At 50.9% G+C, this 22,283-nt stretch overlaps 1 protein-coding gene across 1 annotated transcript; it reads left to right on the forward strand.

The window, feature by feature from the left end:
* The first annotated feature begins 5,870 nt into the window (after positions 1–5,870).
* Positions 5,871–21,717, forward strand: Ggt1 (gamma-glutamyltransferase 1). Its single transcript, XM_047561366.1, has 13 exons — positions 5,871–5,914; positions 8,802–8,966; positions 9,787–9,917; positions 10,070–10,156; positions 14,928–15,120; positions 15,475–15,632; positions 16,611–16,760; positions 17,237–17,373; positions 20,061–20,248; positions 20,484–20,611; positions 20,713–20,825; positions 20,902–21,015; positions 21,353–21,717. The coding sequence occupies exons 1-13, from the start codon at positions 5,910–5,912 to the stop codon at positions 21,497–21,499; spliced, it is 1,716 nt and encodes a 571-aa protein (XP_047417322.1). The 5' UTR covers positions 5,871–5,909; the 3' UTR covers positions 21,500–21,717.
* Positions 21,718–22,283: the final 566 nt, after the last annotated feature.

The following is a 22,283-nucleotide window of genomic DNA, read 5'->3' on the forward strand; positions in this document are numbered from 1 at the left end:
GGGAGACACCAGATGATTAGGGGGGTTTTGGGGATCTGGGGGGTCAGGAGTGACTGGGAGGGGGTGTATAGATAGGAGCAACTGAAAGGGAACAGTGAGGATGCAGGAACAGTTGAGAGGCTAGACGCTGGCTCATGTGGCCAGTAGAGGTCTGGGGAAGGCAATTGTTTAGCTCAGGTTTGGGCATGTCGACTTGGGGCGTCTGAAACATCAGCCAGAGGGGCTTAGTCTTGGACTCAACATCCAAGAGGTGAGGGAGGCAGAGGAAGCTCCGTGAAAAAGGTGGGGAGCTGTGGAAGTTCTGGTGAGCCAAACAGGGAGTGCGTGGAAAGTGTTGGGCAGTTTGGGCATCAGTGAGGTCATGGGGAGTGGTGGGTGGACAGGCAGGCTTGGCCTGTGATTTGTGTGATTTGGGAGGCCATGAGACAGGAGTGGGTTGATTTTCCTGGAGACTAGGCCATGTGATGGGGTGGGGGTTGGGTCATGGACAAGACTCAGCCTTTCTTCCCCAGCCTTCTGGAACTCTCAGACACCACAGTAATTACCAGGTGATGTGATAAATGCCACCTGAAGAGGGTGCAGTGGGCAGGGAGGACAGGATGGCCAGGGGGGAGGCACTTTGGGTCTCTGCTCTGAGCCATTCATCAGCCAGGGACAGAGGTGGCTGCAGACCTGGTGTTGGAGCTGGGCCAACCTCTGTGTGGCTTTGGAGGCACCAGACACCTCCTGTAGTGTGAGCCCAGCATTCTCAGTCAATCTGCCCAATGACTCTACTAGTTACTCCTTTCCTGAGGTTAGAAAAGGGAAGGGAGCCCAGATCATGTGCCGTAGGTAGCTAGGGTCAGGTTTGAACCTGGGAACTCTAGGGCCCACTCCCCTGTCATTCCTGTATCTGAGTTTTGGAAATTGATTTGGTCTACCAGGTGCCAGGCCGGCACTGCTGTTGGATGCTTGCAGGCATTAACTGGCTGACAATTCTGGAGGCCCACGCACTTGGCTGAGCTCATCTCTGTCCTCACATCAAAGGTGGGTGCTATAATAGGGAATGCTGCAAATGGTGCCTGGAGGTGTTGGCCAGGCTCTGGGGGCATGGGAGTTCTATCATGCTACAGTTAGCCAGTGCTTACCTTCCCTCTACCCTGCTGGGTATTGCCCTTCATTAAACTATATTCTTCCTTCCATCTCTTTAATGTTATCTGTGTGGCTCTGAGATGCTGTGGTCAGGTAGCCACAGAGTTCAGTGGCTTCTGCTTCTCTGCTTTGTGGCTTTAGATGGTAGATAGGATCTGAGCCCAGGTAGCAGGCTGAAGAGTCATTACAAAGAGACAAACTGAGGTTTGATGATAGGAAGAACTTGCCAACCACCTGCAGTCCTGCTGTCTTTAGAGGTGGCGAGATCCCCACTGGGACAGGTATAAGATTCTGTGATCCTTAAGCTAAAATGTTATGATGCTTAAATTTGAAATCAGTTTTGTTCCACCAGTTTACTAAGTGTGAACACAAGATATTTGTGAGATCATGTCCCAGCAGTTCTGGAATATGAGCAGGTGCCGCTCACATTTGAACCCACCTTATTTTCAATGAGGCTGTAGTTCCGGTTATCATGGCCCTATCAGCTCTACCAGCTTTGGCACTTGTGGTGGCCCACCTGGGGCTCAAGGCTTACCCTATACTTCCTGGCACTCGGGTGCAATCAACATCCTGGACCTGACAGTGAGGTGGGGCATGGTGGAGGCTGCGATGAGATACCAGTTTCAGGAAGTGGTTTGCAAAAACTTCCTATATCATGGGTCCTTGTCCTACTGTGGCTTTGGGCAGGTCTCTTCCCTTCTTAGTCTTTGGTTTCCTGTGCTCAGATCATACTCCTTGCCTTCTACTACCTTATTTTTCCAGATACAAAGGCGGGATAATCCCAAGCCTGTTGAGACAGAAAGGTCCTTGGAAGCCACTGTGAGCCCATTTCTCTGTGGGGAGGAGGGAGGAACTGAGTTGGATCCTGAGCTTCCCCCTGGATTGACTCTTTGAGCTTCCTGTCTAGCCAAGGCCCTGGAGACACTATGGGCTGCTGGTGCCTGCACAGAAGGAATGATTAGGGAATGAAAGGCAGTGGGATGGTGGTTAGACCCTTCCCCCTCCCCACTCCCAGGCCAGCCTGGCACAAGAAATCTCCAGGGACAAGGACACAGAGAGCCTAGCTCAACCAGACCCCGCCCAGTGTCCTATCAATGCTCCCTTCTTCTCATGGCCTCTGCCTTCTGCCTGGCTTCCAGAGCTGGCTGAGGTGCTAATGGGAACCTACCAGTCTTAATGAGTGAACCAGGGTTAATGGGTTACCCAGCATGGTGACATATTCACCAGCCTCCCAGGGCTCTCAAAGTCCAGACTGGCCTGGCCTTCAAGGTCTAAGGCTCCACCACCTCTTTTTCCAGCCTTGACGCCTCAGGGCTCAGGAAGGAACCAAAGAGGTCAAGAGGTACTCCTGAATACTCCCAACTTCTATAGAAATCTCTAGTTTCTGGCCCCCAGGCGGGTCCTTTTGCTTGGTATGTCCTCCCCAATCCAACCTCTGCTCTGAATGGATTCCCAAGGTCCCCATTCTAGTGTCTGCCCCTCCCTCAGTGCCCTAGGCTTTCTTCCTTGTCTGATAACACTATCTTATTTCCAGTCAGGCTAGTGGCTCCTTAGGAGAAGAATCTGGATGGGTCAGGATTAGATGGAGGAATGAATGAATGAATGAGTTTAAGCCAGGGCTGTGCTAATGGTGGCAATTCTGGCAGGCAACAGACTCTATGTGTGGACCTTGATCTGAGGGCCTAGAGGCTTAGCCCTCAGCCTGTGCGGACACTTACCCCATCTCAGTCAATGAGCAGGTAAGGGCATGAGTGAGGGTCCCCCAGCCTCCCCCCAGCCTCTTCCCTACTGCTTCCACTGCCCAGTGTCATCCATCAGCATGCCTGCCCATACCTCAGGAGGTTAGGGGATTAGGAACCAGGTGATAATCCCAGTGGTTTGGGAGGCCCAGGCAGGAGGATTGCAAGTTGGAGGCCAAACTCAGCAACTTAGCAAGACTCCGTCTCAAAATAAAAAGGACTAGGGTTGTAGCTCAGTGGTAAATCACCTCTGGGTTCAATTGCCAGCACCCCTCCCCCCATACATAACACACATAAAAAGGGAGGTTAAGGGATCAGGAAAGACTTCCCTTGGGTCATGTAACTCCCTTCAGTCCAGGTGATCAGGATCCTTGGAGTGACAGACTGTGTACTCTTCATCTATAGCCCAGAGATTGTGGGAGAGGGCATGATGTTTGGAGGAGTTGTGGAGGGAAAATTAGCCTCCTTAGACCTTGTGGAGTCTCTGGTGCTTATACCCCAACTGCCACTAGTATAAACATCTAGCTACACTCCTGCGCTATATGATCCCCATTTTGGTATGAAAGGTGAGTGGGGAAGATCACCTCCTCCCAGGGAACCACTGGCCTGAGCTTCCTCTGGCTGAAACCCAGCTTCGTTCAGCCCTACGGAGGGCTTCTGGGTTCTGGGCTCTCATTGAGGGTTTGGGATCCTACCAGGTCTGAGAGATCTGCAGCTGTCCCAGGTCACAAGGCCCCAATGATAAGATCAGGTACTAGCCCTCTTCCCACCTGGAATAGTTTCTGTACCTTTAAAGCCTCCTCCTACCCTAGACTAGCAGGGGGAGGGAGGGGTGGAGCTGGGCTACAGCTGGGGTTGGGTTGTAGCTTAGTGCTGGTGTGGGACTGAGAGTCTGGTGAGCTGGGCATGTGTCTGGCTGTGTCCCAGTGCTGTGTGACCCCAAAGCACAGCTCACCCTCTCTGAGCTGCAGGACATTGTAGGTGGGGGAGTTCAGACTTGGGGCTTCCTGGGACTGTGTGGAGCCTTGGATTCTATCCCTCAGCTTTGCCTTGTGCTGGACATGCTCTAGAGGAGATTTCATGGGAGACTCAGTTTATGTACCTGGTTAGCAGGTGTGAACTGCTTCTCAGTGAAGGGGGCCAGGCTGCTGTGGATGATCCCTCTAGGATTGCACAGGTAGGCAAAGCCCTGGATTCTTTGTTTCACTTGTTCTGGGCTGGGGGCTTCTGTTTCTTGTCTGATAAGTACGTTCCAGACAGGCTGCTCAGGTTTTCTGGCTTGCTCTGCTGCAAATGTTTGGTAGATGTCACCTGATTCCTTGGAAGATGGCCTTGAGGAATCTGACTCCCAGGAAGCGAACCTGGAATTTAAGAGGGAGGGCTGCAGCATGGGGAAACAAACCCTAAGGGATCTGACAGCTCCTGGGAGGGTGGCCATCAGCTCTTGAGTGGAGCTGGAGCCGTGATGAAGAGTGGGAGGTGCTGTGTGCCCTGACCATGCTTGTCCCACTCTGACTTTGGGTTGTGGCTGAGAGTGGGGGTTGGGCAGGGCCCGTTGTGCAATGGGCATTACCCAACTCCTGGGGGGCTCCCACCACCTTTAAGTTATCCTAGGCACATATGGCTTTTTAAATAGGGTTCCAGCAGGTAGTGGTTATTAAGTCTCGGGGATGAGTTTTGTTTTCCTAATTTGCAACCCTATTGGGCAGCAAGGAGGAAGATTCCAACTTCAGGTCTGGGGAGAAGTCAGAGTCCTGACCAGGGCTATAGGCAGGGCTAGGGAAACCTCACAGGTCAGTTCTCATACCCAGAGAGGCGACTCCTACAGTGGCAGGTGGGATGGGTCCTGAGCCCACCTGCTAGGCCACGTGCCTCCCAGGGTCAGCTGACCTCGGGCAAATTGCTTCTGCCTAAGCTTCAGTTTCCTGTCTATGAATGGGGTTAGGGTTGTGTCCTGTTTCACTCCTCTGGCTTTGGGATTGCATGACACAGCCTTCGAGCTGGGAGGATTAGCAGGGAAACTCCAGGCTGGGCATCCTGTCTGTTTTCTGTGCTCCCCTCTCTGCTGCATCTTGGGAATCTGTTCTGTTCAGCCTAGATTCAGAGTGAGTGTGAGTGTAAATGGTGCCTGTGTGCGTTAGAGTCAGCATCTCTGGATAAGCGAGGACTGCATATTCCTGGGGACGAGGAGCTCACCACCTTATATGCACAGCTGTCTGGGGAGGGGTGTAGGAAGCTATAACTCAGGGACCCACTGCCCTTGGTGGATGAGGGCCAAGAGAGAATGGGGAGTATCACCCGAGGCCTCTTGGACTGGACCCACAGCTGTTCTAGTTGAGACTTCCTTGGTGAACTAGTCAGACATGCAGCAACTTGGGGCAGGTATGGGATGGCAGGTTTGCATTGCTGGGCTGTATGACCTTGGGTCAGCTCTGGCCCTCTCTGGACCCTGCCTTTCTAAGCTATTCAGGTAGTTCTTTGGGCCTGGGGTGTTAATGTTCCTGGATTGGCAGTGGAACCGGTCTGGACGTTGGCACCTCTAGGTCATGTTCCAGGGACGTGACTTTGGCATCCAGCAGCAGGGTGTGGTGAGGTCTCTTGGGTACAGGCTCTGGTCTGGTGCTGGGAGTCATCCCTACTTCACTGCCTCAGGAGCCATCTCTGGGACACCTTGTCTGGCTCTGAGTTTGGACACACTGAAGAAGGACAGGGCAAGCCAGAGGGGGATCCAGCCTGAGATCCCTGGAAGGGCTCACCAGTGGACACTGCCTTTTGGAAGGGACTGAATCTGAGAGAGGGGAGCCCCTTTCCCAGGCTCACAGCACCTCCCACCTCCTGCCCAAGGCCCTCCCAGGGCTGCATGAACTTTAGTCACCTGGTGACAAGCCGAGTCACTGTGCCTCCTTGCTGCTGTGACATCAGCCTCCCACCATCCTTCCAGCCTGGCTGGACCTCTGGCAGAGGACTGCCTGTTCTAGACGCCTCCAACTGCCTCCACAGGGATACTGGGTGCCCCCAGCTGACCTCTTGCCCCCTCTGATGAGGTAAGGACATGGGTCCTCAGCCCCTACTCCTTCTTTCCTGCCTCTGTGCCTTGGAGATGCCCACTCCCAGATGCTGATCCCGATCCAGAGGCCCCTTGAGGAGCTCTGCAGGGGTTGAAGGCGTGGTTCCCACTGCTTCTGGGGGGGCAGCTGTTCTGTGGCCAGAACTTTCCCAGGCAGACAAATTGGCCTTTTCCTCCCTGCGTGCGCCCCTGTCCAAAACTATCTTCTAAGGAAGAGGGGGCTCTCTCCTGGGCCCTTGCTGCTCCCCTGGGTCTCAGGTAAACCTACCAGGGTTACAATGAGGCGGGGGGTTTGGGTTTAAGGACCAGCGCTGTATCTGACCTATTACTGGCCTTGGTTTCCCCTCCTGATACTGATTTGGGTGAGAGCCAAGATTCTGGGCTTGAACATTCTTTCAGTGAGTCTTTGAGAAAACTTGGGGGTGGAGGGGTGGGAAATGGAAGCCCAGCTCCCCAGCAGGGTGTCTTCCGCTGAGCTGGGGACATCTGCCTGCAGGGGGTTGGGCCAGCCCTCCTTGTCACACTGTCCTGAGAGGAGGAAGAGGGCTCAGAATCACCCATTCCCCTCTCCAGGCTCCCTGAGCCTTGCTGAGTGCCTTTACTTGGTCATTGGGTGCACAGAGAAGGCTGGAACATGTGTCAGGAGGTCACAACTGGCTCACTCCAGGACCCTAAGGGTAGTCTCAGCTCATAGCCTCAAGCCCAGAAAAAATGAGTCTCAGGGTGCCCAGAGAAGACCAAGGCTATGTGGGGACAGGGAGGGGACCGCTGACCAGGTTCAGCTCCTGGCCTACCACATATGATGGGAATGTTCTGTATCTGTGATAGATGATAGCCTATTGGTGGCCCTACTCCCAGCATGCAACTCCCAGCATGACTTTCTCATTAGGAACCCTTGACCCTGGGGTCCCAACTAGGGTTTAGGGTACCTGTGTGCCTAGCAGACCATTAGTCCTCATGAACAGTGTAGCCTATCTCTTGGACAGTGAGGAGTTTGGGGTTGGTTGGTCTTTGGACAGACAGAACCCTCTGGATGCTTTTTGGAGGATGAGTTGGTGGGAGGCACAGTGAGGAAGAGGCGGGTGGAGTTCAGGTCAGGAAGAACTGTGCCTGGGATCAGGCCATGCTGTTCAAGGTGGGCAGGAGGGCTACTTTAGTTCTTAAGGGATACATGGGGTAGTAATCTGGACGTGACTGCCTTCTGGGCCCCTCTGCTTAGGGCTCAGTTTTCCCCTCTGCACTGAGGACTTGTAGTCTCTACTTTCCCATACCAGAAGTGGGGGTGAATGCCATTATGCCACCCATCATTACCCTTCCTGCCAAGCCTGGGGCAGGAAAGCCCTTTCATGCTAGTATCTGGAATGCTCCCCACAGATGTGCAGAGGGGACAGGAACTTCATTCCTAGACCATCTCTGGGACACCCTGTCTGTTCAGGATCTTTTGAATAGGAGCAGGGGGAAACAGAGTGGGGAGTCAGCCCGGGGCTCCCTGGAGGGGCTCACTGGTGGATGCCGCCCTCTGGAGGTAAAGTCTGGAAGAGGAAAAGCTCTGCCTCCGTCGCCCCACCACTTCCTTCCTGTTGGCATCACACACCTCACTTGCTGTCATAGTCCCAGGGACTGTTGCTGTCCTTCCCTGTGTAGTCTGGAAGGAAATCCACAGGGGAAATGTGTAGCCAGCAAGAGGCCCACCAATGTCCCCTGTGACATGCAGTCCTCTCTGGGACATCCCCCAGTGCAACTATGATAATAATTGTAGCCAGCAATTACTTAGCACTTTAAACATTCTAAGAATCCACTTAACTCCCAGCACACCTGGCAAGTAAGGTCAGTAGAAGGTAGACAGAGAAATGACTTGCCCAATTCCCACAGCAGGTGACTGGCCAGTCCAAACACAGAGGGGGACAGTCTGGCTCTGGCCCCTTGGCCCCATTAGTCACATGACATTCTCATCACCTAATACTGGGTTTGTGCCCTGTTCCCTCCCTACCCTGCAAACTCTCTCTGGGCTGTGCTGGGAGAATTCATGCGGACATGTGCACGAATAATAGTCTCAGCCTCTTTGACTCGTGTTCAACTGGAGTCAGAGAACCAGCCTGAGGTGGAGCCCCCCAGAAAGGGCTGGGCCTGCTTCAGTCCATCCCCATGATTTTCAGGAGACCGAGGAGACTGCCTGGTTGAGGAGTCTCTAGAGAAGATTCTGTGACCTCAGGCTCCTATAGAGCGGGAGTGACGCCCCAGTTATTTCTCCAGCTGTTTTCAGTCAAACCCTCCCATCTTTTGGGGCCACCTCCCCAGGCAAGGTTTGGGGCTGCCACCCTCTGCTGGACGGTAAGTCCTGGCCCTGTGGTGACCTGGCCTGCTGATTTCGGGAGCAAACTGGCATATCTTCTTGGAAGGTACAATGGGTGTTTGCTCAGCCCTGTGCTCTTTGGTTAGACATTCTGGGGGACCCATGGATAGTATCAGGTCTGGGTTGGGGTGGGGGGCATAGAAGCAGTGAAACCAGGCCTATCTTTCCTGGAACTCCCCATCTGACAGTAGAAGCTCAGCCGCTGTGAGAAGGTAGACAGAGCATGTGAGGTCTGAAGGGGTCTGTGTTGGAGGTGAGGTACTTACTTTAGTGAGCCTTGAAGATGATCAGGGAGGATTTGGGAGGGCAGAGATGGGGCCTGGAGCTCCTGGCGAGGAAATGGCCTGACCAAAGGTCTGCAGGCTGGACAGCCTGCACATGTTCTAGGAGCCTGGAAGGAGACACAAGGCTGTGTCTGAAGCTTGACTTTAGACTGTGCCCTGTGGGGGAGGGGTCTGGGAGTGCCCAAGGCTGGGCCTGACCCTGCTCCTCCCCCTACCCTGTATGGCAGAGCCATGAAGAAGCGGTTCGTGGTGCTGGGCCTGTTGGTCGTGGTTCTGGTACTTGTCATCATTGGTCTCTGCCTCTGGCTGCCCTCCAGATCCAGGCAGCCCGAACATGTGTATGCCAGGGCAGCTGTGGCCACGGATGCTAAGCGCTGCTCGGAGATTGGGAGGTGAGCTGGACCAACCGATCTGGAGCATGGCCTGGGGTGGTATGGGCACACGCAGGCCCTGGAAGACAACCATACAAGTGGACCTGGGCAAGACCTTTGCCCCTCCAAGACTCAGTTTCCCCACCTATAATCAGACTGCCTGGATGAGGATATTCATGGAGCTGCCTGTCCTTTTTTTGGATCCTCTCAGTAGGCTCTGGTCAGGGGAGAAGAAGACAGTGACCCTGAGAGCAGGGTGTTGGTCTCCCAGTAGCCATCTGGGCCCCTTTTCTCAATTCTAAGAGGATTTATCTCTGTGGATAAACCCTGCCATTCTATTCTATTCTAGATTCCTAGCTCACATTATATACAAAGATAAGTTCCAGTTTAAAGACTTAAACTAAAAAAAAAACAAAAAAACAAAAAAACAAAAAAACATTATTAATAAAAAAATAACTGTTTTCCTTTTTTTTCAAGTAAGTTCTGCACATTTGTTTTCTTGGAAAAGGGGAAACTTTAAAATTTTCTTTAAAATTTCTCTGTGCATGGTGGCACACACCTGTAATCCCAGCTACTCAGAACGCTGAGGCAAGAGGTTCACAATTTCAAGGCCAGCCTTGGCAACTTAGGGAGACCCAATCTCAAAATACAAAATAAAAAAGGATTGGGATTATAGCTTATCCCCAGAACTAAAACAAAAAGTCAATAAAAAACTCTTATGGACCCCTCTTCAATTTTTCTTTGGGTAGGGTGACCAGGTAAAGATGGGGAGGAGGGTGGCAGAGTAAGCATGGGAGATAGGGAGCCCTTGGCATCTCACCCTCCCACGTGCTGCTGGCAGGGACGTGCTGCAGGAAGGAGGTTCAGCGGTGGATGCAGCCATTGCGGGTCTGCTGTGTGTGGGGCTCATGAATGCTCATAGTATGGGCATTGGGGGTGGCCTGTTCTTCACCATCTATAATAGCACTACACGTGAGTACCTGGGGTGGGGGGAAAGTGAGTGGCAGGAGGCGTCCATCTCAGGGTGGCCTTGGGATGGGAGTAGCATAGTGGGGTGGCCCCTGGGTTCCCTCTTGGAGAGGGCTCAGGGTGGGTCTGGCCTGCCTACCAGCTTCTCTTTTCAGGAAAAGCTGAGATCATCAATGCCCGGGAGGTGGCACCTAGACTGGCCTACGCCAGCATGTTCAACAGCTCCAAGCAGTCTGAGGAAGGTAAGTTGTCTCATGGGTTTGGGGTGTGGATATAGAGCCAGGATGAACCACTGGGAAGTTGCCTCACCCACATGAGCTTGCCTTGTTCAGGGCCTGGGGACAGCTCTGCCACCTCTCCCATCCTTTCCTGACCCCATGACATGTTCTCATAATGACTGGCTGAACTATCATCATGAAGTAGGGGAAGGACAGGTTCTTCTGTTATTTCTGCTCAGGCCCTCCAGGGCCAGCCTGTGGTTATACATGGAAAGAATCATCACAGTCCACGCTATATTGATGGGTTCTGCATTCAGGGGTTCAACCAACTGAGGATGATGGAAAATATTTGAAAAAAAGAATTTCATCTGTACTAAACATGTTTTGACCTTTTCTACTTGTCATTATTCCCTAGCAATTCAGTATAACAACTATTTACATAGCATTTACATTTCATTAAGTACTATAATCAAGAGATTATTTAAAGTATACAGGAGGATGTACATAGGTTATATGCAAATACAACATCATTTTGTATAAGAGACTTGAGCATTCATGGATTTTGGTATCCTTGGGGGAGCCTAGAACTAATCTCCCTTGGATACCAAGAGGTAATTGCATTATTATTTTAACAGGCTCACATATTCAGGGGTCACTTGGGCCAGTACCCTGCTCAGTGATTTTCACTGATGAGCCCCTTGTATTGTCCCTGTATCATTAGGAGTGGAGTGAGGATGCTGGATGGATTATCGTTTTACAGGTGGGGATGCTGAGGCCCAGAGAGGTCATGTAAACTAACCGAGATCACATAGCTGGGAGATGGTAAAGAAGGATTGAACACAGACTCTCTCTAATCCTGTGTTTTTAACAGGAATTCCATTCATTCTTTTGTTCACTCGTGGGGATGGCCCTCTAGAATAAGGAGCAGAGTCTGTCTTTTCTAACCTGACTATAAGTGGAGAGGAAATCCCCAAACTCCACATGTAGTTGAGAGGAAGCCAATGCCTGCCCCCACGGGCACCATTCAAAGAAGGTAGAATGGATTGTGAAATAAGAAGTTGAAATTTTTTTTTTTTTCAGTGCTGGGGATTTGAACCCAAGGCCTTGTGCTTGCAAGGCAAGACTCTACCAACTGAGCTATATCCCCAGCCCCAAGAAGTTGGAATTTAAAAGCCAATCCCCCAAAACCAAAGGGCAAATATTTTCTCTGATATGTTGAAGCTAATCTACAAAAAGGTGGGGTGGGTGGAGGGAAAGAAAAGAAGTTCAGAGGATTAGACAAAGAGAAATGAAAGGAAGGGAGGTGGGAGAGGACTAGGAAAGACATAACATAACTTTCTCATGTACATATGTGAATACACCATGGTGAATCCCATCATCGTGTACATCCAGGAGACTGGGGCCCTGGGGTTTGGGTTGTGGCTCAGCAGGAGAGTACTTGCCTAGCATGTATGAGGCACCGTTCGATCCTCAGCACCACATAAAAATAAATAAATAAAAAACATAGAGGTTTTAAACAAAAAGACTGGGGCCCTAATTAGAATAAGATAGATTCCATGCTTATATAATTATATCAAAATGGGCTCTATTGTCATGTATAAGTAAAAAGAACCAATTAAAAAAAAAAAAAGGAAGTTGGGGAGGTGGAGGAGTGAGGCAGCCTGACCCTGGCAAGGTCTGATGCCTCAGGTGGGTCCTAGGTGGTATTCCTTGAGCAGCCTCTTTGGATCCCTCCATGGCACAGGTAATCTTTGATTTTTTGATTCTCACTATAAGAAACTCAGAATGTGTAGAAATGAAATTACTCAGCATATGGGAATGCTTGAATCTTATAGATTCAGTATTTTGCAGATACTTGAAATTCACTTAGTTAATGGGAATCATTGAGCCCCTCTTACAGTGTCAGACAGTGTCCCCAAAGCTGGGGTAAAATACAAAGACAAAAAATGCATTGTAGCCTGGGAAGATAGAGTGATCCATGTGGAAGGAATAGGCATAGAGCCCTGCAGGGAGCTAGGGAGGCTGCCAACAAGAGACCCAGGAGGAGGAGGAGGAAGACACAGGGTCCAAGAGAATGGCCTAGTTTGTGTAGGACTTTGCAGGTCCCTGTAAAGTCTCTCCCTTTTGTCCAAGTAAGGTGGGAGGCCCTTGAGTATCTGAGTGCAGGAGAACAGATCTGGCTAATGGCTAATGGGACCCCTTGGGCTGCCATATAAGGGGCAGAAAGCCAGCAGGGACCTGTCAGAAAGTCATCTTAATAATCCAGGGAGACTGGAGGATGGTTGGTCATGACTGGTGCTAAATACTCCTGGAAGATGGGGTCTGCGATTTGCTGACAGTTCGAGTGGAATGTGCATGCAGGGAGTCCTGGATGACCCCAGAGTCTTTGGTCTCTACCTGGTTGGATAGGGTGGCCCTAACAGAGATAGGCAGGGCTGCTGGGGATTAGGTTTGAGTAGATACTCAGCAGTGCAGTGTGTTAAGTTTGAGATGCCTATTTTGAGTGGGCAGGTAGATATTTGGGTCTGACAATTGGGGGAGCAGCCTAGGTCAGAGGGTAAATTTGGGAGTTGTCAATGTAAGTGCTGGGGGACATCACCAAGAGGGAGAGGAGAGGTGGCAGGAGACAGGGCAACAAGCAGAGGGGACCAGGCCTGATACAGGGGTGGCTGGGGAGGAAAGAGTGATGATCCCAGTAAGAGTGATATGCTGGGTCTGGCAGCATGGGGGTCACCTGTGAGCCTGGCAAGCAGGGTGACATAGAGCCCCAGTTGGCCTGAGGTTAGGAGAGGACTTTTTTTTTTTTTTTTTTGATGGTGCTGGGGGCCTTGTACTTGCGAGGCAAACACTCTACCAACTAAGCCGTATCCCCAGCCCAGGACTTCTTTTTTTAAATTTTATTTTACATATAGGGAAATATCATTTTTAAAAAATTTTAATTTATTTTTATTGTAAACAAATGGGATACATGTTGTTTCTGTTTGTACATGGAGTAACAGCATATCATTTGTGTAATCATACGTTTACATAGGGTAATGATGTTTGATTCATTGTTATTTTTTCCTCCCCCCCGCAACCCCTTTCCAATGGACCTTTATTTTATTTATATGCAGTGCTGAGAATTGAACCAAGTGCCTCACACATGCTGGGCAAGAACTCGTCCACTGAGCTACAACCCCAGCCCCAACACAAGCCCCCCACTTTTTAAAATTTATTTTTATTGTAAACAAATGGGATACATCTTGTTTCTCTGTTTGTACATGAAGTAGAGGCATACCATTTGTGTAATCATACATTTACATAGGGTAATAGTTTTTGATTCATTCTGTTATTTTTTCTCCCCCCCCACCCCTCCTACCCCTCTTTTCCCTCTATACAGTCCCTCCTTCCTCCATTCTTGCCACCTCCCATCCCCCATTATGTGTCATCATCCACTTATCAGAGAGATCATTCGTCCTTTGGTTTTTTGAGATTGGCTTATCTCACTTAGCATGATATTCTCCAATTTCATCCATTTGCCTGCAAATGCCATAATTTTATTATTCTTTATGGCATTTATTATTTATTCTTTATTATTCTTTTATTATTCTTTATTCCATTGTGTGTGTATGTGTGTGTGTGTATATATATATACCACAGTTTCTTTATCCATTCATCAATTGAAGGACATCTAGGTTGGTTCCACAATCTGGCTATTGTGAATTGAGCACTATGAACACTGATGTGACTGTATCTCTGTAGTATGCTGATTTTAAGTCCTTTGGGTATAGGCAGGACTTCTTTTTTTAAGGTGGGAAGAATTGCGTGCTGGGTATCAGATCTTCTGAGCTGTGCAATTTCTAGATCATAGCAACCTGGCTCTCAGAGAGTTTGAGGTGAGAGAGGCAGCTCTAGAGCTGCAGCTGCCAAGCCTGGGAATAACTAAAATGCTTCCATCGCCTCAGCAGTGAAATTTAGGGGATGCTTAGAAGTGAGCAGGAGGCCATGGCTGTGCCTTTCTGGGCAAAGCTGTCAATGAATGGATTTGGGTGTAGCACCTATGTAGGCATTGGGGCGTATGGGGAATGAGGCTCAGGGATCTGTTTCTAATGGAATCATGGGCTCCTTGAAGGTCATAACTGGAAGGGAAGGCCCCTTATAGTCAGATGGGGGAAACTGAGGCTCAGAGAAGGGACAAGGCAGTGATTAGGTCCCAGGACAGTATTAAAAAGCGAGAAAGCCCTTTCCTTGGGAGTAACTTAGGCTCGAGGGTGACCCGGGCTTGAGCTGAGGGCAAGCAAGACCTGATTTTACTTTGACACATTCTAGTGGGTCCCTGGAGTCTTATGGAACAAGAAATCTTGTGACTGGGGGTAGTTGGATTGAGAGATGAGAGGGTCTGGCTTCTCCCGTTTCACTGAGCAACTATAAGCCTGGCACAGGATTTCAGACATGAAGGCACTGTGGAGACAGATGCTTAATGTTGGGACAGCAAAACACAGCACATGTGCCACCAGCTCCCTATTCTGTGCCCTCCCAACCATCCCTATTTGATCTGCACTTTTCTTTGTAGAGCCCAGATATGATCCTAAATATTCCTTTCACTGGGCTGGGGGTATAGCTCAGTGCTAGAGCGCTTGCCTAGCATGTGTGCCGCCCTGAGTTTGATACCTAGCAACACACACACATTTCCTTCTGAACCTCATCTGTACCTGTACCTGTAAAATGGGTCAGGGAAGGCACTTGGGATGCCTTTCAGAGATTCCAGTGTCCTCTACTTGGGGGTCGCTAACCACATCTCTCTCTTTCTTCCCAGGCGGGCTGTCAGTGGCAGTTCCTGGTGAGATCAGGGGCTATGAACTGGCACACCAGCGGCATGGGCGGCTACCCTGGGATCGCCTCTTTCAGCCCAGCATCCAACTGGCCCGCTATGGCTTCCCTGTGGGCAAGGGCTTGGCAGCAGCCCTGGACAGAAAACGGGATATCATTGAGCAGACTCCTGCTTTGTGGTATGTCGGCAGGTGTGGGCCTGCCTGGGGCAGAGGCAGGGCTGGCAGGAAGGGGCTGATGGAGCTGTGCTCTGCTTTCAGGGCTTGTACTGGGAGGGAGGCACTGGGGTTGAGAAGATGCAAACCCTTCCCACTGTGTATGGGGACACATTCCAATCTTGGTTTGACCCTAGTGAAAACTGTGGTTGACCATGTGACCTGAATGGCGTGGAATACTAGTAACTCTGAGCAACAGGGTCACCTGTGGGCAATTGTTCTCCTTACCCTGAGAACAAAGAGAGCAAGGCAGGTAGAGGAATGGGTCTGGCTGAATCTGCCCCACTGGCTGCCTCACTCGAACCCCCTCTGCTCCAGCAAGATTTTCTGCCGGGATGGGAAGGTACTTCGGGAGGGAGAGAAAGTGACCATGCCACAGTTAGCAGACACGTACCAGACGCTGGCCCGAGAAGGTGCCCAGGCTTTCTACAACGGGAGCCTCACGGCCCAGATTGTGAAGGACATCCAGGCGGTTGGTAAGTGGGCAACCTTGGAGGCCTGAGTGGAGAACCCCACAGTAGGAATCTTGAGTGGAGTGAGGCCCAGACCATGAGGCCCCCTCATGGCACTGGGCTCTCAGGGAGTCCCTGGCAGGGTAGGGTCAGCAACAGGCCATGTAGGTCCACAGCTCTTTGTTTGGTCAGAGAGAGACCACACAGACAGAAGAGAAAGCCCTTCATGGGCTTAATTCAGGTGTACGTAGAAGCTGGGTCTGGGGAAGCACAGGAGTGCAGACTGAGGATCCAGGAGGATTTCCTGTAAGAGGTGGCAGCTGCCTGCAGGTGACTTTATCAGGCAGAAAGAGGAAGGATTCCTGCAGAATCCTGCAGAAGGAATAGTTTGTGCTAAGTCCTAGAGAGAGGCAATTTTGATTCACCAGGAAAGGTCATAAGGGTTAAGGGTGGGCTTGTGAGACATTTTGGAGGGGTTTTGGGGGGCAGGATGTGAGTGCTCAGTTATGGCCTTTTTCATGTTAGTTTTGTCTGTGTTTCGTGGAGGAGATCGATTAGCATGTTGACTTTTACTACTGATGCCAGAAATTAGCCTGTAAATACTGTATTTGGAGCCAGTTCTCTGGAGAATTAGGAGTCTCCATCTACCCAATCTTCAAGTGAGGAGGGATCCAGCATGGGGGGACAATGGGAATAGACATTCTCCACTTGGAAAAGACCCTTTGTAGAAAGGGGAGAAGGTGGGCCAGGAGGCCAGTGAGTCAAGCAGATTGAGGGTTGTGGGTCTAGACCTGGATGTGGGTGGTGAGTACCATTAGGGAGAACAGAAGACTTGGGGCCCTGAAGGATGGGCAGGACTCCCAGCCTGATGGTTCTGTGGTTCCTTCCAATGGTGCAACCCTATCCTTCTGCCCAATGGTGCCACCCAATACATCCATATGCAACTCTGCTCCCCCATCCCTGCCATGGTGCAGCCCCATCCCTGTGTCCACCCTTTTGCAGGGGGCATTATGACAATTGAGGACCTGAACAACTACCATGCAGAACTTATTGAGCACCCGCTGAGCGTCAGGCTCGGGAACTCAATGCTGTATGTGCCCAGTGCCCCACTCAGTGGGCCTGTGCTGGTTCTCATCCTTAACATCCTCAAAGGTAAGCAGTCCCACCATGACTTTGCTGAAGGGCTCCACAACACTGCCTCTCCTCCCTGAGCTCCATCCCTGCTGCATCTTCTGCCAGGGCCTCTCCAACCTGCTACTAAGTGCATGGCTCCCCCTCTCCTGCAGGAGGCAGTGTGGAGTGATCAGGGCTATCCATGATGGGCAAAGCTCAAGGGCTGGAGGAGGAGGGAGAGGAATTTAGGCTAGGGGAACTTCATCCAGAGGGTTCATCTAAGTGATCATCTGTGACTTTGTAGACCTGGAGCCTCTGGCTGAATATGTGAGGCTCAGGCTGGGCAGTGGGGGTGGGCAGCTGGCTTTATAACAGCTTTCTGAAATAGCCACTGATGTTGGTTATTAAATGTTCCCTTAGTAGAGCTGGGAAAAATGTCTTAGGGACACAATAATCCTTTGAACATCTCCATGCCCCTGAGGCCTGCCAATATGCACCTGACTCTGACCAACTAGGGTATAACTTCTCTCGGGCAAGCGTGGAGACCCCTGAACAGAAGGGCCTGACATACCACCGCATTGTGGAGGCTTTCCGGTTTGCCTATGCCAAGAGGACCCTGCTTGGAGACCCAAAGTTTATTGATATGACTAAGGTAAGGGACTGACCCATAATGGGCAGGGATTTTGCCATAGAGGAATTAGGTGAACTTCTTGGGGCACCCCAGCCTCATGCATGTTTTCCGAATCCACTCCTCCCACAGACTTTGATTATGGGCCTATTGTGTGCTGGGATTGGTGCATAGTGTAGAGAAACAGACTTGACCAAGGGTAATTAGCAGCCCCTCTCTGGCTACACTCCTATCTCAAGGGCTTTTTCACATGCTGTGCCCTTTAGGCTTGCAAGATTCTGGAGTGGTCAATTCTGAGGTAAGGAACTTAAGGGGGTGTTGCAACCCTCAGGAATAAGTAGGATTTTTTGAGGGAGGTTAGGAACTAATGTAATGCTTCTCTGATTTCCATGCCAGGCCTGGCCTCACCTGGCCCTCTCATTTTCCAGGTGCCTCAGTTCCATACTAGGCCTCTACTGGGATCCCTGTCATGTCCTGCCAAAGGGTCTCACATTTCTCCTTACCTACTTGGATCCCCTGCATTTGGGTTAGACTTGCAGATCCCCTCACACTGACCAGGAGGGAACTCAGTTTTCCCTGGTATTTTGTCTTTCCCTGTGAACATTCTGTACCACACACACCCTGCAACTGCCACCACCATCACAGCCAGTGACCTGGCACCTTATCTCTCTACGGGGACAGAAATCACCCCATTTTTCCTACCCCTGCCCTCCCTCCTGGATAAGCCTGGCCCTTCTGTCTACTTGCTGGTTCAGAGTACCATTCCCCTTAAGGCAAACTCAACTGAGCCCATCTTCTCTTCCTTCATTGTAATTTATTTTTTATGTTTGTTTGTTTTATGATGCCAGGGACTGAACCCAAGGCCTCGCATATGGTAGGCAAGCACTCTACCATGGACTCACACCATGGAGCCATATCCCCGGTCCATCTCTCCCTTCAGGTCTTGTCCTTCTGTGTTCTACCCCTGCAACCCTAGGTCTCCAGATTTAGCCTCATTTTCCTCTTTGGGTTTCTCATGGCAGTATCTTACACAGTTCACCTCTTTCTTTCACTTTGCAAATTTCACACCTACACAATGAAAGAAAAAGGAATTGGGACTCAGTGGTAGAGCATTTGCCTAGCATGTCAGGCTCTGGGTTCAATCCCCAGCACCACCAAAAAAACAAAACAAAACAAAAAACTTAAAGGTGAATGTACACATGTTTTCTTTCCCTTGATCCTCCAGATGTGAATATTCTGCTCTGTTTCCATCTTCTCTTTCCCACCCATGCCCCCAACTCTCCATACCCATGTTTTTTCTGAGTGATTAGATATAGGTTGTCTATGTTACACTTTAGGGTATCTCCTAAGAGTGAGGATTTCTACATACTGTGGCAGCCAGAAACCTGACATGGAGGCCACAAAACCCTGGCCTGGTGTTACTGGGAGCTGCCCACGTCAGAACTTCCCTGAGGGTCTCAACGTCTTAGGTTCAGGATTCATCAAGTCACATGCAATTTGGCCATGATGTCTCTCCAGTCTCTCAAACTACAAGAGACCCCCTTGGTTGGTTTGTTGATAAAGCCCAGGGCAGCTATCTCAAAGCATGTCCCACATCCCAAATTTTTCTGTTTCCATGGGAGTAAATTTGGGCTGAACATCTTTCCCTTGCATTGGTCAGTTAATGCACAAGAGTTGCCCAAACCCTCTTGAGGCATTTTCCTTAATCCTGCTTTGGGGACCTTGGCCAGACTTTCATGACTTTGAATAGCTGCTTGGTACCAACATTATATTTATCTCTCAGCCTGACCTTGCCCATCAACTCCACACACCCGTGCTCGTGGATCCACCCACCTGAGTCATGCTCTTCAGTGCCTTGATGTGTCTAAACTCAAGCCCTTATTAGTCCCAGACCTGCCTCTTCTACAGTGTTTATCTCCCCAGTTAATGGCCACTCTGGGCCAAAGACCTCAAGGTCATCCTCTCTTCTTTCTCATGGTGGGGTTGGAGGTGAGTCACCATTATCTCTCCCTTAGTTGTTCACAGCTTCTCCTTATCCCTGACATGGCCCAGCATGCTCACTCCTCTGCCCCAATCCTGAGTGACTCAGATCAAAAACCCAGTCTGTCATTGGACCTACAAGACCCTATGGAATGGGCCCCAGCCTATATCTCTAATCTCTTCCCCTCGTGTCACTTACTCTCTGCCTGTCGTCCCCAGGCATGTACCACTTGTCTCAGGAACTTTGCCTCATTTTCAGATGTCACTTCCTCTAGGAAGCCCTCTCTGACCACTCTTCCCATACCTCACTCCTCTCCATCCCCCTTATCTGGCTTCTTATTTCCAGCACTTTCCATGCCTGCTATTGTTTTTGAATGCAGGGAATGGTGTCTGTTCCCTGCTGATTCCTCAGCTCTGGGTATGCAGTACAACTCCATAAGTACTTGCGTTAATGATTAAATGTGGCAAGAATCTGGAGGCTTAGGGGAGGGACAGGCAGACAGACACCCAGAACTGTTGAAATGCAACTAAGATAGGCTAGGGAGCCAATGAGATGAGTTATGTGAATACTGGGCCTGTTGTCTGGGCCCTGGGGAGACCCCGAGGGTTTAGGGTGAAGACTGCTTGGGTCAGACCCATTCTTGGGCTTCCCAAGACCTGCTAGGACAACCCTGTGCCCTGCACCTGCCCTCCCTTCCCACCCTCTCAGGTCAGCTCTGGGTCTCTGACAGGTGATCCACAACATGACCTCCGAGTTCTTCGCTGACCAGCTCCGAGCCCGTATCTCTGATGACACCACTCATCCAGCCTCCTACTATGAGCCTGAATTCTACACTCCTGATGATGGAGGCACTGCTCACGTGTCTGTGGTCTCAGAGGATGGCAGTGCTGTGTCTGCCACTAGCACTATCAATCTCTAGTAGGGGCTGTGCGGCTATAAGGAGGGGCAGAGTTGAGAGTGGGGATTGGACTAGGGGCTGCCTCATATCCCATAAAGGGGGCTCCCACTCTCATTTGGGAAACACAGATCCTACCTGGTGGCATGCCCCAGCTGGGCCTCATAGGGAGCAAGCTTGGGTGCTGGGGTGGGTGGGCAGGAACCAGGCAGGGTCTGGTCAAGTTGGGCATAGCTATCTGACCTAGCCCATTGGCAGCTTTGGCTCCAAGGTCCTTTCTCCAGTCAGCGGCATCCTGTTCAACAATGAGATGGATGACTTCAGTTCCCCCAACTTCACCAACCAGTTTGGGGTACCTCCTTCACCAGCCAATTTCATCAAGCCAGGTGCAGGGAGGAGGTCCTGGGGCAGGGGATTTAGGTTGGGAGGGAGTTGGTGTCCTGGACACCAGCTGACCAGGATATCTGTCCCCTCCTGTGGGCCACAGGGAAGCAGCCACTCTCATCTATGTGTCCGTCAATCATCGTGGGTCAGGACGGGAAGGTCCAGATGGTGGTGGGAGCTGCCGGAGGCACACAGATTACCACAGCTACTGCATTGGTATGTGCTACCTACTTGCCTTCCCTAATCCTGTGCCTGGGCCAGGCTGACCCCTCACCACTCCCCTCACCCCCAGGCCATCATCCACAGCCTGTGGTTTGGCTATGATGTGAAGCGGGCTGTGGAGGAGCCCCGGTTGCACAATCAGCTTCTGCCCAACACCACAACGCTGGAGAAAGACATTGATCAGGTGGGCTGGGGGTCTGAGAAACTGAGTCACTGTGTGGGATCACAGGGAACTCTGGGCTGGAGGCCTGTATCTTCTGAGTAGACAATGGCTGGTGTCCTCTGCCCAGGGCAGATGGTCCTTACACCTGCTACCTGGGATATCTTGAACCCTTATGTAATGAGAACCAATCCACGTGTTCCAACAAGACCTCATAGACCAAGGTGTCCCCAACTTGCTTGTGCTGGTCACTTGTCTGGAAATGGCACAATCTGGCCCTGTGAGGCCCATCACCGCACAGGAGTGGTTCAGATTACATCTGGGACCCTGATGAGTTCTCCCTCTCCCCTTTTCTCCACAGGCAGTGGCTGCAGGGTTGAAAACCCGGCACCACCAAACTGAAGTCACTTCCACCTTCATTGCTGTGGTCCAGGCCATTATCCGCACAGCCAGTGGCTGGGCAGCGGCTTCAGACTCCAGAAAAGGTGGGGAGCCAGCCGGCTACTGAGTGCTTGAGATGGGCAAGAATGACCAGCAATCCAGGAACAAGATATTCACCAGAACCAAGAGTGGGACTTTGGGGGATGCATTCTCTCTATAAGTGGCAGAGCAATGTAATAAATGGGGGTTCTGTGCCAGGATCTGGGCAAGCAGCCTTGCTGGCCAGGCTTCCCACTCCCTGGACCTCAGTGTCTTGTGTGTGAAAATGGAGCCATCTAGCTGGAGGAGAATGAAGAGATAGGATCTGGAGGTCTTTGCACTGCAGGTGCTGGAGTGAACCCAGTTCCCCCCCCCCCCTTCAGTACTGGAAATTGAACCCAAGAATGTTCTACCACTGAGCTATAATCTCAGCCTTTTAATTATTTGAAGTACTGGGAATTGAACACAAAGGCACTCTGCCATTGTGTTATATTCCCAATCTGTTTTTAATTTTGTTTTGAGACAGGATATAAATTACCCAGGCTGGCCAGGAACTTTGGATCCTCCTGTCTCAGCCTCCATGTAGCCGGAATTACAGCTGTGTGCCACTGTGCCTAGCAGTCTGGCTTTTAGTAGGAGGAGAGCCTGGTGGGTGGGTGAGTGGGTGAGCAAGGGGCATGCCCATGTCAAGCACCATCTTTTCTCCTTGTGAGCCCCCAGGATCAGGGGCCATTCAGTCCTTTCCCTGGGGTGGGGCAGCTGGGAGCAACACTCCCTAGTATTGACCACGAGGGGGAGCCCTGGCTCTGGCATCAACTTGGTTAGAGGGCCACAGCTGCAGACAGAAGTGGGAGGGAGTTCTTTCTCTTCCA

The sequence above is a fragment of the Sciurus carolinensis genome, chromosome 8 (genome assembly GCF_902686445.1).
Source record: "Sciurus carolinensis chromosome 8, mSciCar1.2, whole genome shotgun sequence".
In the NCBI taxonomy this organism is placed as follows: Eukaryota; Metazoa; Chordata; class Mammalia; order Rodentia; family Sciuridae; genus Sciurus; species Sciurus carolinensis.